This window comes from Oncorhynchus tshawytscha, linkage group LG22 (genome assembly GCF_018296145.1).
Source record: "Oncorhynchus tshawytscha isolate Ot180627B linkage group LG22, Otsh_v2.0, whole genome shotgun sequence".
Lineage (NCBI taxonomy): Eukaryota > Metazoa > Chordata > Actinopteri > Salmoniformes > Salmonidae > Oncorhynchus > Oncorhynchus tshawytscha.
Genome location: NC_056450.1, coordinates 20575672 through 20594080, shown reverse-complemented (window position 1 = coordinate 20594080; position 18409 = coordinate 20575672). Strand labels below are relative to the sequence as shown.

General features: G+C 40.5%; 1 protein-coding gene across 1 annotated transcript in view; it reads left to right on the top strand.

Annotated features, from left to right (window-relative positions):
* Window positions 1-10424, top strand: part of epha2b (eph receptor A2 b) — a 31859-nt gene extending 21435 nt beyond the window's left edge. Inside the window, exons 8-17 of the mRNA XM_024384547.2 lie at window positions 1192-1291; window positions 1898-1953; window positions 2045-2170; window positions 2886-3071; window positions 3227-3288; window positions 3425-3634; window positions 3835-3984; window positions 4749-4942; window positions 5857-6012; window positions 7323-10424. Of these exons, the coding sequence (XP_024240315.1) occupies window positions 1192-1291; window positions 1898-1953; window positions 2045-2170; window positions 2886-3071; window positions 3227-3288; window positions 3425-3634; window positions 3835-3984; window positions 4749-4942; window positions 5857-6012; window positions 7323-7431 (1349 nt within the window). The 3' untranslated portion in view covers window positions 7432-10424. The remainder of the gene's footprint in view (window positions 1-1191; window positions 1292-1897; window positions 1954-2044; window positions 2171-2885; window positions 3072-3226; window positions 3289-3424; window positions 3635-3834; window positions 3985-4748; window positions 4943-5856; window positions 6013-7322) is intronic.
* The last annotated feature ends 7985 nt before the right edge of the window (window positions 10425-18409 follow it).

Genomic DNA, 18409 nt, shown 5'->3' with positions numbered 1-18409 from the left:
AGGCCACATTTCCGCTGGTCTGATGTCCATTGCTCGCGTTTCTTGGCTCAAGCAAGTCTCTTCTTATTGGTGTCCTTTAGTAGTGGTTTCTTTGCAGCAATTCAAACATGAAGGCCTGATTTACAGTCTCCTCTGAACAGTTGATGTTGAGATGTGTCTGTTACTTGAACTCTGAAACATTTATTTGGGCTGCAATTTCTGAGGCTGGTAAATCTTATTAAGTTATCCTCTGCAGCAGAGGTAACTCTGGGTCTTCATTTCCTGTGGCGGTCCTCATGAGAGCCAGTTTCATCATAGCGCTTAATGGTTTTTGCGACTGCACTTGAAGAAACTTCAAAAGTTATTGACATTTTCAATATTGACTGACCTTAATTTCTTAAAGTAATAATGGACTGTCGTTTGTCTTTGCTTATTTGAGCTGTTTTTGCCGTAGTATGGACTTGTTATTTTACCAAATAGGGCTATCTTCTGTATACCACCCCTACCTTGTCACAACACAACTGATTGGCTCAAATGCCTTAAGAATGAAAGAAATTCCACCAATTAACTTTTAAGAAGGCACACTTGTTAATTCAAATTCATTCCAGGTGACTACCTCATGAAGCTGGTTGAGAGAATGCCAAGTATGTGCAAAGCTGTCATCAAGGCAAAGGGTGGCTATTTGAAGAATCTCAAATATAAAATATATTTTGATTTAATACTTTTTTGGTTACTACATGATTCCATATGTGCTATTTCATAGGTTTGATGTCTTCACTATTATTCCACAATGTAGAAAATAGTAAAAATAAAAGATGAACCTTGAATGAGTAGGTGTTCTAAAACTCTTGACCAGTAGTGTACGTTTGCTTGACCACCATCTCATCATATTGGAGGAAGAAATACAATACAATAACATAAATAAAATTAAAGTGGGATTAATTATTTAAATAATTGTCTGTGTGCAATCATTCATCCATTTATTTATGTGTATTTAATTATTAATTTAATTCGAATTACTGCAGCTTTTGTGTTTAAAATCAATGGTGCAGCTGATTTTAACACACACACAGCTGCACCATTGATTTTAACACACACACACACAATGGTGTGTGTGTGTGTGTGTGTGTGTGTGTTAAAATCAGTGGTGCAGCTGTGTGTGTCAGTGTGTTACCATTGTGTAAGTGTTTGTTTGTTGTTGTTGTGCCACAGTGCCACTGTCCCAGAGCAACACAGGGGTCATATTCGGAGCAGCAGTTGGCGGAGCGGCCATGCTGATGATTGTGGTGGTCGTCCTGCTCATACGCAAACGGTCAGCAACAACCTTCTTTTCCCCCCTCTGCCCCTCGTCCTTTTTTAAAGCACATTCATAACACCCCTTCACTGGTTTCCTTTCACATTCATCTCTTTCCTTTGTCAATGCTTCAAATGACCTTTCTTTCCTTTTAGCCACCTCTCCACCTCTCTCTCCCCTTATACTTATGCTACTCTCACTCTTATCTGTTATCCAGCATTCACTAGGGGAGAATTAGTGTTGAGTTTGGCTTGTCGTTGCTCAGTGAGTGTACTCTAACAAGTAGTGGATTTAAATTGAAGCGGGCCCAAGAGGCACATTGTTTTAGGATAAGAGCTGGTTGGCTCTTTCTGTAGAAGCTAGAGGTGACCCTGCTCCTTCAGCACAGCAGCACACCGCCATCTCTGTCTGTGTCCTTCAGGTCTGTCTCTGACACAGCTTAGCAAACACAGACAGGCTCCAATCTTTTATCAAAGTGTTCCCTCCGTGAATCGAGGTGGCACACACCAATGACTTAGGTGCCTTTTGAAACTAGCTGGAAATGAAAGGATAAAATGAGAAACTGACCATTTTGGGGTTTTGAAGTGAGATGATAATTACTGATGTTTATTTTCTGTTATTCAGGAGAAGGCGATCTCATACAAGACAAGGACCAGAGGATACTTACTTCTCTAGCTCAGGTAGACAAAAGAAAATAAGTACCCCCCCTGTGTCTGTCATGTATTTGTATCGTTCTTTCAATAATGTCCATCTATTCGTATTCTTCTCCAGAGCAACTGAAGCCGCTGAAGACCTATGTGGATCCGCACACGTACGAGGACCCCAACATGGCCATCCTCAAGTTTGCCAGCGAGATCCATCCCAGCCATGTGACCAAGCAGAAAGTCATTGGAGCAGGTGAGTGAGAACCCAGTTAAAACAATGTGCTTAGGACGAAGGTGTTAAAGGGATTTTCAATCCAAGTAAATCTCTGTTTATTTTCAGTTGCATTAGTGCTACAGCTTGAGGTCTTGAGTGACAGTGGGTAGACCATCCAGATTAGTATCAATGGATTAAGTCCTCACCCTGCATGTTTAGACATAATTTGGTGTGGCAATTGCTTGGCTTTGGGGACCAGTGCTTTGTCTCAAAAGACCCAAATCCGCAATAATAATTAAGATAAACAGAAGTATCTGAAGCAGAAAACTGAGTATTTAAGAGGCTATACTATACCTCCTTGGGCCCAAACTCCTACTTCTCAGATGATGGGTTTATTGCAGTGTGACCACATCTGCCCTTTGAACCCCCAACCCCCCCCTTCCCACGACCGTGCTCGGCCCTCCCCTGTGTGACAGCTGATTCCCATGCTCCCAAACACACCACAGGCGTCAACCGATGGGAGATGGAGACTCCAATTTATTTTTTTACCCAATCCCACAATAACACACCTCTGTGAATGTCCCCGGGGCAAAACCACTCATGACACCTTCCTTGTTTACTTTCCCCTTAACTAATTTCCCAAACGCCTGAGAATTGAGAAACACTGCAAGCCACATCCCTATAAAGATTTGAGCAATATTTCAAGCACTATCTTGTCATTGGGTTTTAAAACCATTTTCCTCAACGCCTCTAGGGGAGTTTGGAGAGGTGTACCGTGGTATTCTGAAAGCGCCAGGGCGGAAGGAGGGGGCGGTGGCCATTAAGACGCTGAAGCCGGGCTACTCAGAGAAGCAGAGGCAGGACTTCCTGTCAGAAGCGAGCATCATGGGACAGTTCTCCCACCAGAACATCATTCGCCTGGAGGGAGTCGTCACCAAATGTAAGAAGGCTCTGTTAGCCTACGACCTTTACCAAGAATAGTATTCTCCTGTGAAGCATTCACTTGACCTGTCTATATATAAATTCTATATGTATATATTTCCTGTCTGTTTTGTGCAGTAGTTAACAGTATTTATGCCCTTTTTTTGGTTCCAGTCAAGCATGCCATGATTGTGACTGAGTATATGGAGAACGGCGCACTGGACAAGTACCTAAAGGTGACTAGGCCTACAGTACATTGTATGCAAGTTACCTTTATAAGTGAAAGACAGACTTACTACAGATCAAGTTACCACAGCTTCAAAATATTTCTCTCTAACAGTATGTGTGTGTTACAATGCGTTTCCCCTTCAGGATCGTGATGGCGAGATGCCCTCCTTCCAGCTGGTGGGCATGATGCATGGCATCGCCGCTGGCATGAAGTACCTGTCTGACATGAGCTACGTTCACCGGGACCTGGCTGCCCGCAACATCCTGGTCAACAACAACCTGGAGTGTAAGGTGTCTGACTTCGGCCTGTCCCGAGTGCTGGAGGACGACCCTGAGGGCACCTACACCACCAGCGTGAGTTAACATTGCATGTTACAACGTTTGGCTTTACTCAGCTCTTGCAAACACCTTTGCCTTGTTAGCAGTGTATTTCAGTGTAAACTGCTCATAGAGGACTGTCATTGTATTAGATGTACCTTAATTTAATTGAACAAAACAATGTATTTTTTGGGCTCTGACCTGAGTGTATTGTACACTTGGTTCCCCTCCAACAGGGTGGTAAGATCCCCATCCGCTGGACAGCCCCAGAGGCCATTGCCTACAGAAAATTCACCTCGGCCAGCGACGTGTGGAGCTTCGGCATCGTCATGTGGGAAGTCATGGCCTTTGGCGAGCGCCCCTACTGGGACATGAGCAACTGCGAGGTACACTACAATACTAATGCTAACGAAGCCAAACAAGGCAGGAAGCCTTATAGTTCCAATTAGAGCCACACTGCTAACACTAACGTAAACCAATGGAAACCCATGAAGTAACAGCTAACAGGAATGCTAGTGCCAACTATCATAACAGCTCAGTGAAACTCAATTCAAGTGTAGGGTCTCAAAGTGCACTACCGCACTTCACGTAGTCAATTCTCTATTAGGTAGAGAGGTACCATACTCTGGAATTATCTTCTCATTGCCAAAACATCATCATCCCTCAGTAACTTCAAGCAAAGACTGGGGGTCAGCCTGATGAAACGAACTACTCAGTAATCTCCTCCATATAGCCTAACACTCACATGCGCGCACATACATTTACTTTTCATACTTAAGTATATTTACTTATTTATTTTATTCAAGTAGTATTTTATTGGGTGACTTTCACTTTTACTTTAGTCATTTTACTTATTGGGTACTTTTTCCACCACTGCTTTAAAAAAAAAATATTTTTTGTGGATCACTAATCAATTAATTTATACATTTATAATTTGTAGGTTTTGTTATCTGTTTTAACAAACCTTATTTATTTATGTACTTTTGTATTGTATAATAGTTTTGTGGTGTGGCTTTCATATCAGCCCTTGGGCATCCAACCACACCTGCACACCGTTTATTTTAATTTTATTATTTTCTGTATTGTTGTCTATTACTTGTTTTCTTTGGTGCGAATAAACTAAACTTAACCTCTAGCCTCTGGTTGTCAGGTGATGAAGGCCATCAACGAGGCGTTCAGGCTGCCAGCGCCCATGGACTGCCCATCAGCAGTCTACCAGCTCATGCTGCAGTGCTGGCTGCAGGACCGCTCCAAGAGGCCCCGTTTCCCGGACATCGTCAGCCTGCTGGACAAGCTGCTCAGGAGCCCCGAGTCCTTGAAGGCTATCGCAGACTTCGACCCCCGGTATGAGTCCTTTACTCTCTAGAAGGAAATTACACAGCAAAGTATATCCATGAAACGGTGAAACCGAGTGGAGCACAAGAAAAAGCTAATTATTAGGAGGATAATGTGGCAGCATAATGTGTGCATGTTTAATAATAATTTGTTGGGTGCTTATATTTGTCCAATTTCACACATGTACAAGTGTGTATTAACACTCATCTGTGAATTGGAAATGTGTTTATTGCATATCCCATCAGCCTTACTTTGGGCTCCTGAGTGACACAGCGGTCTAAGGTGCTACATCTCAGTGCAAGAGGCATCACTATAGTACTTAGTTCGAATCCGGACGTTATTTGGAGTCCCATAGGGTGGTGCACAATTTGGCCCAGTGTCGTTGGGGTTTGGCCGGAGTAGGCCGTCATTGTAAATAAGACGGCCTACTCCGGCCAAACCCCGACGACGCTGGGCCAATTGTATGCCACCCTATAGGACTCCCAATCACAGCCGGATGTGATACAGCCTGGATTCGAACCAGGAACTATAGTGATGCCTCTTGCACTGAGATGTAGTGCCTTACAAAGTTATGTTGCCTAGTTAAAAAAAGGTTCAATAAAAATCAACGGCAACTCTGGAGCTAAGTGTCTTGCTCAAGGGCACATCGACAGGTTTTTCACCTTGTCTGCTCGGGATTTGAATTAGCGACCTTTCGGTTACTGACCGAACGCTCTAACCACTATGCTACTTGACGTCTCTGTATGTGTGCTGGTGTCTGAACATGTTTTAGACACAAAAGACAAAGATCTGTCAGTTTCCCCATAGCTGCACCAACCGGTTTTTATCTCACCGTTTCCTCGCTGGGTAATCAGTCATCTCTGTCTATTGTCAGGCAGCTGGTGATGATGATCACTCACACTGCCCTACTTTCCCTCCTCCAGCGTATCCATCCGCCTGCCCAGCACAAGTGGTTCGGACGGCTTACCCTTCAGGTCGGTGTCAGAGTGGCTGGAGTCCATCAAGATGAGCCAGTACAGTGAGAACTTCACCTGCGCTGGAGTGGTCACCATGGACCAGGTGCTGCAGATGAAGAATGTGTGAGTAGTGTTTTTTTTAAAGCTTTTTATTAGATTTTTGTGGGACATTCTGTCTGTTACTTAATATGATGTTCATCAAAACAATTGATCACAAACAAGACAAATCTAAGATTGGATGAGAGTATAGGAATATATTAAATAGAGATGTATACACTATTTTCACAATGTAGAACAACTGGTTCCCAAGCTAAGTCCTTAGTTTTCCAAGTGTTTGGGGTTTTTGATTTTGAAAAAGGAGCCTTTCGACAGCCAGAGAACCGTTTACGGACAATATAAACTCTGGCCTCTACAACTCAAGAAAACTAGTGAGATGGAAAAAAATAATGGAGTGCGAGAAAGAGCAGGCTCGTTTGTGGTGGCCTTGTGGTGGTGACTTGTGATTTGCTCACTCCCCTCTCTTTCTCCCTCCCTTCCTTTTTTCAATTATTCCTCCATCCCTCCTTTGCCCACACCAGCAGCCCATGGCAGCACTTCTGCAGCAGCCTGAAACCGCTGGTCCTGGCTGTGTAGGGCAAAGGCCCTCATGGCTTATGCAACATGAAAGGAAAGGAGGAGGAGGAGGATAAGACGAGAGAATAGCCACTACACTAGAAGGGGCAATGTGGAGATAAGGGAAATTAAGAAAGCGTAGCACATTTGTGGATAAGGAGAGGACTTTGCACCAACGCACACCCCAAAAAATGAACAAAATACCCAGACGAAGGCACTGTAACCAGATATATATGTCACTCATTCAATAAACACAGTATCTGGGAGGTAGATAGTCTACAGAACATATCTACCGACGAGGCTTTCCTTTTAATCCTAAGAAAGATGGCTGTGCGGAAACGGGAAACCTCTTTTGAAGTGTGTGTCATATTCCATGGTGAGATTTTACGGTCCCATGCTCCATATCTTGTCATCTGGAAGCACTCGACTGAACTATTTACGACACTCCCTCTGCTTGCCAGGCAACTGATTCATAGGCGATATGGAGAATCCTCATTAACTAATTAAGACTGTAATTATACCTGGAAATGAGGGACTTGGATGTGGCACACCTTCACCAGATTCTGTCACGTGTGCCTGTCTGAGAGGTTTGCCTCATGTTTGCCCTTTCTTGAAAATTAGAAACTGTCCTCCTGGCTAGTCCCTAGAGGTTATTTTCAATAGGGTACTAGCTTTGCTTTCACATCCAGTTTCATATATATATTACCTAAAGGAAGGGAACACTGAAGAATGAGTTTGAAGGGAATCCAAACCAGGTCAAGGTGTGAATTCCTCCGTTGCTATCCAGTGGCTTTATATCTGAATTGCTTTCTTTTTCACAGGGATATCAAGAACATTGGCGTAAGACTGCCCGGCCACCTGAAGAGAATTGCATACAGCATCCTGGGCTTGAAAGACCAGACCAGCACCCTGAGTGTATTTGCAGTGTGACCCAATGCTAGTGGTGCAGGAATTTGAGTTGGGCAGCACTCTGACTGAACTTTGAACTTTGTGTTGGACTGGACTGGAGCGGAGCTGCGGGGACGGCTTTGGACAGACAAACTGAAAACCTCTTAGGGGCATGGTCTAGCCAAAAGAGACTGACAATACTGTGCAATCTTAAAGATTTCTAACAGACTTGTTAAGCGCATCTAAAAAATAAAAAAAAAGGAATGGAGTATTTTTACAACAATAGATGTATTGATTAGACTGTGTATATTATATACTGTATATATGTTATTATCCATGTCAGTTGTATAGATACAGTTCAATCCCCAATCTTTGTTAATATTTTGTTTGCATGCTTCCCCTCTCTCCCCTGAAACTAATCAAGTGATAAAAGTCTTGGAATAGCTTGTACGGAGGTTGTCTCTTGTTTCCATAGCAACTAATATTGAGAAGAGAAAATTAAGAAGTCACAAAACCACTTACACCAAAGCAATTATTTGTGTGAAGTGGACTGCTGTGGCCTTTTGGGTATGAGTTTGGCGGTGTTGGTGCCAGTGAAATGCATTGTGGTCCATGTAATCTCTTGCTAAACTAATGAGAATGGATTCGAAGCAGAGATTGGACCTGAATGGGCCTGGGCAGGATGTATGTTAACATGATGGTGCATTTGTGTATGCCACAGTCTTGAGGTTATTGTCTTAGTCCAGTTTGGGATGTTGTTGGCTACTGTTGTGCCTTATCTGGGCTTGATTTAGATGTTAAGTTATCATATGAATTTGAGTTTATATGAAAATAGCGTGAAAAGATATGAGGTACACCTCATGTTCAGTTTAACTGGCCGCAAATGCTTGTGTTAATTGATTGGGATCAAGAACATCACTTACATTGAAGCACTTAAATAAGTAACAATTGGGATGAGTTGTCTCATCTAAAACATCTATCTTCTTGCCATTATTATTATCATCATGCCATAGGAAGATCATTTGAAATAAAATGAGGCAGCTGAAAGAATTTGTTTATATCTGGGTCGTTCCACGAAATTAATTCTTTTTCGTCCCTTTGATATTTTAGTAGACATTGTGCACAAATAATAAGCATGTTATATTTAATATAGACCACATGGAAAATACAACAAATCTGATTTTTTTATGTGAATGAATACTTGCTAAAGTGCCAAAATGCATCATTTTGACATGTCCCTCAGTTTATCCTCTTTGACTCCCTAGGAAAAATTTAACCCGCTTAACCCCAACATTTGTCCAAATGATCACCATCATTGTAAGCCCTAGTTATTTTGTGGCTTTGACAGTCATTTCTGAAGATTATTATTTATTTAATGTCAGTGATTTCATTACTTTTTTTTAAACACCTGTCCCTTATTTTATGGTCAACCCTGTTATGTGAAATGAACTCTCGTTTTAATATGGTGAAACTATTCCATGTTGGAAAAAAATTGTTTCGAAAGAGACATTGAACATTTAATGGTCAAATCTGAAAGCAGGTGAGCTAGTTCTACTCATTTTGGACGTTTTGTGTTGGGAAACTGAGTGGGTCGAGTATAATACATCAACCCTGTTACCCATGGATAGACAGGCTAGAAATCTTTTAACAATTTCATTGTTAGTGAAATTGCCACTGCTGCACACAAGCTTCCATTCCCTCTGTCACAAGGGGATTTATGGCTGCTTTAAGGTTAAGTCGTCAACCCTGTTACTTTATTTGGCACTTAATAAGCAGTTAATATAGTCATTTTTTTATTTAACATCCTGAGATGGGGATTTAAAAAATATATATATTTATAATTTGAACATGTGCTTTTTATGACAGAATGCTATAATTATGTGAAATAAAACTTATTTTCACCAAGTTACGCTACTCAAAAGGTACCTATTTGGTGGAACGACCCATTTAATGATGGATTTAATTTTGAAAGGTATTGTGTCAAGCTTTATCAAGTGCCCAACATGTTTGAATTAAATAGATGATTTAGGATTAGAAATGCTTGTTGCGATGATTTCAGAGAATGTAAAGTGTAGTTTGATATGCAATTTCAATGTGACAGTAAAAGTTTTTTAATTTTTTAATCACAACTTAGATTTACCATTCTTTTCTTGTTCTAATTGCTTTGTCCTTATTTCTTATTTTGGTGTTTAGTAACAAGTGTTTTATGGGATGAAACAATTTGCTTTGAGAATGCAGATAATAATACCATTGTATTATTTTTCCTCAATGCATTTCATTGATAAAGTGGTTGCTTCTGGTAATGCCAAGAAAGTATCAGTTTTCTTCAGTCTTAATTGATCAGCTCATCCATATCCAATAGTTTTCCCAGATCAGTTTGTGCTCTTGCCAACACACCAAACAATAGTTGGCAAGAGAACAGATCTGGTACCAGCCTATATCCAAAAGACGGTGTGCATCATTTATCCCAATGCTCTAAAAAGATGACGGTTTGTTAGTGACTCTCTCTTCACTAATTGACTTTTTGCTTTAACTTTTTTGATCGTCTTATTTCACATCTTATGCTCCTTGTTTCATTTATGAACATAGAAGTCTATAGTACTTTTTTTATTAGTTTACTAGATTTTCATTTGGAAAAGGGATTTTCTGGGGGGGAGGGGGTTTATTGCCTTTTGTATAATTGGACTTTGTAAGCATATTTTACTGCTTTTTATAGGAAAATTACAAATTTTATGTTCAATTTAGGTAACTTTCATCAAAGTTACATCACTCTTATTGTTGCTGACTTACAGACAAATGAACCATTTCTTGATTTCAAAAGTAAACTCTTTGTTTTATACTTTATTTAATAGTCTATTTATTTTTTACTTTTATTTATTGTTCATAATTACACTGAGCTGGGATTTATTCGTAATTGAAGGTTGTCTTGTCACAAACTATTCGTTGCCCTTCATTCATATTTGATTCCATTCGTTGCCGTTGACCAATGATTGACGCGCCAAAAAACACCACTTACAATAAAGCCTGAAATTTGACTTCCTTTTGCATTGTTCACTTATTGATTGTATTTTACACACACACAGTACTGAGGATTTAGATTTTCTGGATCCTTGTTTTTTTCCCCCAGATTGGCTACATGGGAAAGAATGTGCAAACTAAACCTGGATAGCATTTTAATGTGGCTGTTTACTCATTTTGAGTCACAAACATCCATTTGCTTATGTTAAAGAGTAGAGCGTTACAATAACTTAATTCCAGTATTGGCTTGATATGAATGCAGTTCGTGTCAACATCACTGAAATAATTTGAGATAGAAAGGGCATTAGATTATCATAGCAAATAAATTAACAGTGAAAAGTTGGACTTAATAACAGATTAATCACAGTTGGTCCAAACGTTAAACATTCTCAATTTCTTGATCATTATCTTGTGTTTTTGTTTGTTTCAAAAGAGATGATATCTTGATCTACAATTAAATGACTTTCCCCATTTGGGAAATCACCAGCGTAGTATCAGAACTTCTCCCAAGAACTTATGGCTTATGTTTAACTCAAAATAATAAGACCGATCATTAGCCACTTGCTCAACTGGCATCATTGACTTTTCGAGATTTAAGATCTCTAATGAGTCGGGTCAAAATGCAGATGACTGAAAACCGCTGTGCCATGCAGTCTAGCAAGACCAGACCTGCCCTTCTAAATTGCACTTTGTGGTGTTGACCAAGCCTCTCCTAATCTCATTCAGGCTGACCTTGGGGTCTGGCGTTGTCCATTTTGAATTAGCTGGGATTGATTAATGCAGGTAACAAAGCCTATAATGCCTTCCATTAGATAAGATGAACATAGGAGAAAAGTTATGTAAATATTTAAATACGGAATTAATATAGCTGGGAAAGTCGGCCAACACAGAACTAACAGGTAGACCGAGCATGGGAACAGTGATAGTCATGTAAGCATGACCTTGTCATGGTCTTTGTCCTTGACTTAGCCTAGAACACAGTGTGTGTTCTAAGGCGCATGCAATGCCTAGAAATGGTCAAGAAAGTCTACCATTTTCCATCCTTAGGGTTCTCATATGTGGTGGAACCTTTCTTTAAATGGTCCCAGAGTGAAAAACAAGAGCAGAACCACAAGCTATTTCTTTGCTAAATGTGTGTATCGATGTTTGTGTGGGAATTCATGTGAATGTATTTAAGCCAACAAACAGTTCCTGTGACTACACAGACTGAATTGGCCTTTTGTATTTGTTTTCTTATTTTTGTGCTGTGTATATGTATCCTGACAGGGCCCTACACACTATGCACACTGATATTCCAACACACATACAAACACTTCATCATTTGCTCAAACACACATAATGTGCACATGCATTTATAATGACCCTAGACACACTCACATACAGTCATCATATATGGCGGCATGTAGCCTAGTGGTTAGAGCGTTGGACTAGTACCCGAAAGGTTGCAAGATCAAGGTAAAAATCTGTTGTTCTGCACAGAACCAAGCAGTTAACCCACTGTTCCTAGGCCGTCATTGAAAATGAGAATTTGTTGACTTGCCTGGTAAAATAAAAAAATATACACTGCTGCTACTCTGTTTATCATTTATTCTGATGCCTAGTCACCTTACCCTTATACATATCTACCTCTATCGATCCAGTATCACTGCACATTGTGAATTTGGTACTGGAACTGACCTTGTAAGTATGCTTACTTACTTTATCGTGTTTTTCTTATTTTTATATAGTGTGTTTTTGGTCTACCTTGTTATTTTTAGTATTACATTGTTATTGATTAGTGCATTCTTGGGTTTGGAGTTTGCAAGAAAGGCATTTGACTGTATTACAACATGTGACATTAAAACTTGAAACTTTTCAGTGACTGTATGCAGAGTAATTTCTTTGTGTGTGTGTGTGTGTGTGTGTGTGTGTGTGCATGCATGCATATATTTGTGCGCGGCTTAGCTGCAGGCCACAATAGCATGTGTGGTGATTGTGTTGAAGGCTGTGAGTCGATGCCTGCGAATGGGACACATGGTTAAAGTAAAGCCTACTCTGTGGATTCTTCTGTGTGGTGGCCTGCTGTGGCTTTCCCTCTTTTTAGCTTTCCTGCTTTTTGTGGCTTTAAAGATGTCTCTGTTCATCTGGAAAATGGCCATTGTGGAAAAGAAATGACCATGCTACTGTTCATGTATGACTTCTCCCGTCCACTCCTTTTTAATTCTGCGTAACTATCATTTTCATGTGTGGATTCAAAACCGGCAACACCGTGGAATTTACATCCATACTAATTTTAGAGATGGGTTCCTGACCAAAAAACACATCCTCCAATTTGTGTCTATATTGGTATTCCTTCTTCTTTCAGCTCTCCTTTCTTTCCCTTACTCTCATGCTTTTGAAAATGATTCTCTTTCCCCAATTTTCCAGTTTTCTTTGCATTTTCATCTAAAAAGTCCTATAAGATTATTGCAGTGTTTCCGATTGCATACATTTTTTGGGGTACTTTTACCCCTTTTTCTCCCCAATTGGTAGTTAGTCATGTCCGATCGCTGCAACTCCCCTACGGACTCGGGAGAGGCATGCCTCCTGCAAAACACAACCATGCCAACCCGCACCGCTCACTTAACCCGGAAGCCAGCCTCACCAATGTGTTGCAGGAAACACCATCCAGGCAACCGAAGTCAGCTTTCAGGTGCCCAGGCCCACCACAAGGAGTCACTACAGAGCGATGGGACAAGTAAATCCCAGCTGGCTAAACCCTCCCTTAACCCGGATGAGGTTGGGCCAATTGTGTGCCGCCTCATGGGTCGCCCGGTCACAGCCAGCTGTGACACAGCCTGGGATCAAACCTGGGTCTGTAGTGACGCTTCAAGCACTGCAGTGCCTTAGACCACTGTGCCACTTGGGAGGCTAGTGTTTCTGATTGCTAGCACAATTAATGATTTAAATGGATGCCTGAATACTGAAGGTAAAAGCTACTTTTTGTCTCTGTTTTCTAGTACTATCCTCGGGCCCCAGGGACACCTTTCCATACCCGGCGCGGTACCAGAAAACAGAGACAAAAGGTTTCAGTCTGTGCTTCTGAAAAAGTCTTCACTCCAGAACTTCTTTTACCTATTTTACAGAATACTGTTTAATTGCCATTTATATGTTTGCATTTTCATCTGTGGAGTCTCATTGGTGCTTCATCGCAGGAGGATTTTGCTCTGCAAAACACACAGCCTGGGTGGTATAGTCTTAAATAGTTGTACATATGGGGTCCAGGTTCGGTCTAAATTATTTTCAGTTTGGATTAGCCATTTAACCCCCTGGAGTCGATTGACGCACCATCTAAGTAACCCACAAAAAAAAAAATCCACATCAAAATCTGTCAGTTTAAGCTATATCAGTTTTTTTGCTTTGGATGTGTCTCAATCCACCACATCCGCCGATTTCACACAAGGTGGCAGAGCAAGAGCAGTGTTTGTCAGACCATGAGACATCCTGAAAATCGGTCTTCTCACGAAAACTTCTGTAGTGTCCGAACGGTTTGACCTAGAAACTATTATGGTCCCCACTCTATGGAAAGGGGAGAGTGACTCTCCCAAACATGGCAGTGTTCTCCGTTTTGCTCTGCGATCACCACAAGTGTCACGGGACTCACCTGAAGGTAACCGGTACCGGTTTTAAAAAATGAAAGGAAGTATGAAGATAGTTTTGAGCCTACCCAAAAAAGGGGTAAAATATGTGTCAAGAAATAAAAATATATTTCCTGAGCTTTCCTATATCGACTAGATATAGGACAGACACCTCAAAACTTTGTTTCTTATGATTTATATATATTTTTTGCCATTTATGAATGTGTTATTCAGTGCATTTCTCTAAACTATAGTAGTAAAGGCCAAATTCAATATTTTATTAAATACATGTTTTATATATTTATATATATATATATATATATATATATATATATATATATATATATTATTAATACATGTTTATATATATATATATATATATATATATATATATATATATATATATATATATATATAAATAAAATGTTTTATACCTAAAGGGGTCCTAAAATTCAAAATCAAATAGCTAAATGAGCCATAGTATGACCATCTTAAAACAATTCCATATGTCAGCTTAGAACCCCCCACCCCTCCCCCAACAGTTTAGACTTTTAAGAATTAAGCCTCAATATTATTCACTCTCCAGTGTTGCTACCTCCTCTGGATATAGGAACCTTCAGGGTTTAGCACATTTCACAGAAAACAAAGAAACACAAAAATGATAAGACCATTCTTCCATTTCTCTTTTTCATTTCTCCACAGTCTTGCGCAGCCCCCCTAATTTCCTCCTGTCTACATATGTTTTGGGGGCCATTAATCGTTGGTGCACAATGTGAACTCCACCAGATAATTACAGTCATTAAACCAATTAGGAGGCAGATGGAGGAGGAGGCTTCGTCTGGCCCTGAGGCCTCCTGTCCCTGTTATCCAGGACTGAGCCTCAGCTCTGGCATCGCTTTAAGAACCAAGGGAAATTACTTCAGCCCAGTTTTGGATTAATGCAATTTCCTGACAGTGCAACCAAAGACCTTGCCAATTTAGCTGCAGGCAAAGCATCATAGCCCAAAAGCCCACGCTTTTGAGGACAAAACGGCCATTTAGGCTTGTGTCATCGAAACGTGTTGTGCGGAGCTAAAAGTGCTACCCGTAGTTTTGGAGAGAAAGGGAAAAAAGGGAGAAGTAGATTAGGAAAGACAGGAGAAGGGGAAAAAGAGAGCAGTCAATTCTCTCCACGTAAGATAAGCTCCTTTTTTATGGAGGTATATGAGAGAGTTTCTAATTACATGAGGCTTATTTGATCGACTAGAAGTTTCATAATGTTTAAGCTGTTACAAATGTACTGATATAAGTGGATGCACGTGAAATTCCAGCAACTTTGAGAAAAACAACTTAGTTGTGTCTGTTGTTCACACGCGCATCTGCCCTCTCATTGGCTAGAATGGTCCCACCTGATCTCGCCTGCCTTCCATCATTGAGGACATGTATTCATGCGGTCACTTGAATATCTTGTCAATATAATAGATAATCTTTCCAGTGGTTTTCAATTCCATCCTGCAATCGTTGAGTCAGTGTTTTGGTTTCATTGTGCTAGGAACAGTAGAAGCATTATGCATGTTTAGGGAACACGGTTCTAAGCCATCAGCGAGTCAAATGGGTCAAAACTCTCCAGTAGCTCCACATGTTGGGACAGCCACAGACACCTCCCTGTAAATCTTAGTGGGCTACTGCTGCTACACCTGGCTAACATAGGAGCTTTGTATGGCAGCAAAACAGTTAATTCAGCCTCATTTACTGACTTTTAAACAAACATAGCTGATATGGCTGACTTGCTTAAACAAATATGGTTTCTAATGACAATTGAGATGTACAAGCTATGGCATAAGGGGACGACAAGCAGATAAGAGGCAATATGTAATTTAGATTAAGACATCAATGAACGAGGCATGGGCGGACATAGTCAATATAACTATTTGTATAGCACTTTTGAAATGTACAGCGACAGAATTCAAAACATGAGCCATTCTTACAGTGTTCTCCCTGTACACCAATTCAGAACCGTAGGATAAATAAAGGGGCACATAAGCAGACAATGAAAGCTCTTACAGTATTTGTCACGCCCTGGCCTTAGTATTCTGTGTTTTCGTTATTATTTTGGTTAGGCCAGGGTGGGACATGGGGATTTATGTGGTTTGTTTTGTCTGGGGTTGTTTGTAGTTATGGGATTGTGGTTAGAGTAGTACTCTAGGTAAGTCTATGGTTGCCTAGAGTGGTTCTCAATCAGAGGCAGGTGTTTATCGTTGTCTCTGATTGGGAACCATATTTAGGCAGCCATATTCTTTAGGTCTCTTGTGGGTGATTGTTCCTGTCTTTGTGTTTGTGGCACCAGATAGGACTGTTTTGGTTTTTTCACGGTTCTTATTTTGTAGATTGTTGTATTTTCATCTTTATTAAAGATGTACAAAACTAACCACGCTGCATTTTGGTCTGCCTCTCTTTCACCGGAAAACTGTTACAGTATTCAATGATTACATTTCTCTAAAACAGGTTAAATGCTACATGTGCACCACCAAGTCAGAACAGTAGGTGAAATTAAGAGAGGTAAATAGACCAAATTATTAGGGTGAGGCACATGGGCTACTAACATCTTACTACACAACATACACTTAGTATTACTCTCTTGACTACAGTGTACATATATCCCTGGCATATTGACAATATTTATACAGCAGCATACAATATATTTTTGGATTCACCTTGTGCTTCAACAGGAAGGTGGCGCTGCGGTCCTTCGTGGGCAAATTTTATCAACAAAGTCTGGCATTCTCTGGATTTATGGTACTTTCAAAACAACTGGGAACAAGGTTGAATCATGATGACGTCATTGATCTTCAGGTCGTAGCTCTTGAAAGAGGCCGGATTTACAATTTCGAGTTGGATGACCGTTCAAAATGTAGTTTCCCAGTCAGAGCTTGTTTATTCCTACTTCCCAGTTGTCTTGAACTCACTGAAGTCAAGTTTTCTCAGTTCAGAGTTAACAGTTGTTTTGATAGCGGCACAAATCATGCTTCCTTGACAGCATGGCCAATGTTGAATGTTTATCATTTTAAACACGGAAAATAGCCCCTTCATCCCAGATTTGGGACCAAAGAGCACTGTCATTGATTCCTTCCAAACCACTCATTGTTGAATTTGCGATTTCCAACTTGTTGTGTAATGTTTATGTCCTATGGATGATGAGCACTGATACATTTTATTTATAATTTCTCTTCATGTGACATGAATTTAAAAGGATTTGCCGACTTTATTCATGATGATGACTGCTAGCTAAGATTTTGAAAGTATGATGTTGACATGTATGATGTTGTCAGTCCAATCAAAGCTACTGTACATATAAAATGATTTGACGTCAATTTATCTGTGGCCAACGACCTTGAACCTTCTTAGATAGGCACTTCTAATGTAAGTCTATGGCAGCACCCATGGGGTGAGAATTTTCAAGGTCTCCACTTAGACTCGGCGGTGACGTAGTGTCCCCATGGGTGACAGAACACTGAGCCAATCACGGCGCAATGCTCCGTATTTTCTGCTGGCTTGCCCCACCACCACAGAAAGCACTGAGCTAGGCTGAAACACATGCATTTTGGAGCTGCCTTAAGAAAGAGACCAAGGTTTATTTATTTTTTATTTATTTTTGTTTAAAAATGTTTGCAAAAAATGTGGGGTGGGTTGCTACTGTATGTTGGTCATGTATCTGTACCCTTCGTTGTTTCAGTCAAATGTTTCCCAGTGGTCATATTGTTGTGCTTGGTCTATGTGTCGGTGAACTCTGAAAAGAGTGCAGTTGTGATGTTAGCAGATTGAGCAAATAACGGTCTTCGTGGACAGTCTTTTGAATTATGACACTTTTTAAATACAACTAGTAGATGGCCCCGGCAGAGATGGTCGCCTCGCTTCGAGGCTTTGAGTCCGTAGGAAACTATGCAGTTGTCACGTTCTGACCTTAGTTCCTTTATTTTGTCTTTTGTTTTAGTATGGTCAGGGCGTGAGTTGGGTGGGTTGTCTATGTTAGTTTGTCTATGATTTTCTATTTCTGTGTTTGGCCTGGTATGGTTCTCAATCAGAGGCAGCTGTCAATTGTTGTCCCTGATTGAGAACCATATTTAGGTAGCCTGTTTTCCATTGTGTTTTGTGGGTGGTTGTTTTCTGTCTTTGTGTGTCTCCACCAGACAGAACTGTTTCGGTTGTTTTCTTTGTTGTTTTGTTATTCAGTGTTCAGTTTGCATTAAAAAAGATGAACACGTACCACGCTGCGCATTAGTCCTCACCTTCTTCCCAAGACAGCCGTTACAGCAGTATTTTGTTTTTTATGTATTATTTCTTACATTGTTAGCCCTGAAAACATACAGCCCAATTATTACATACAGCCGGGAAGAACTATTGGATATAAGAGCGATGTCAACTTACCA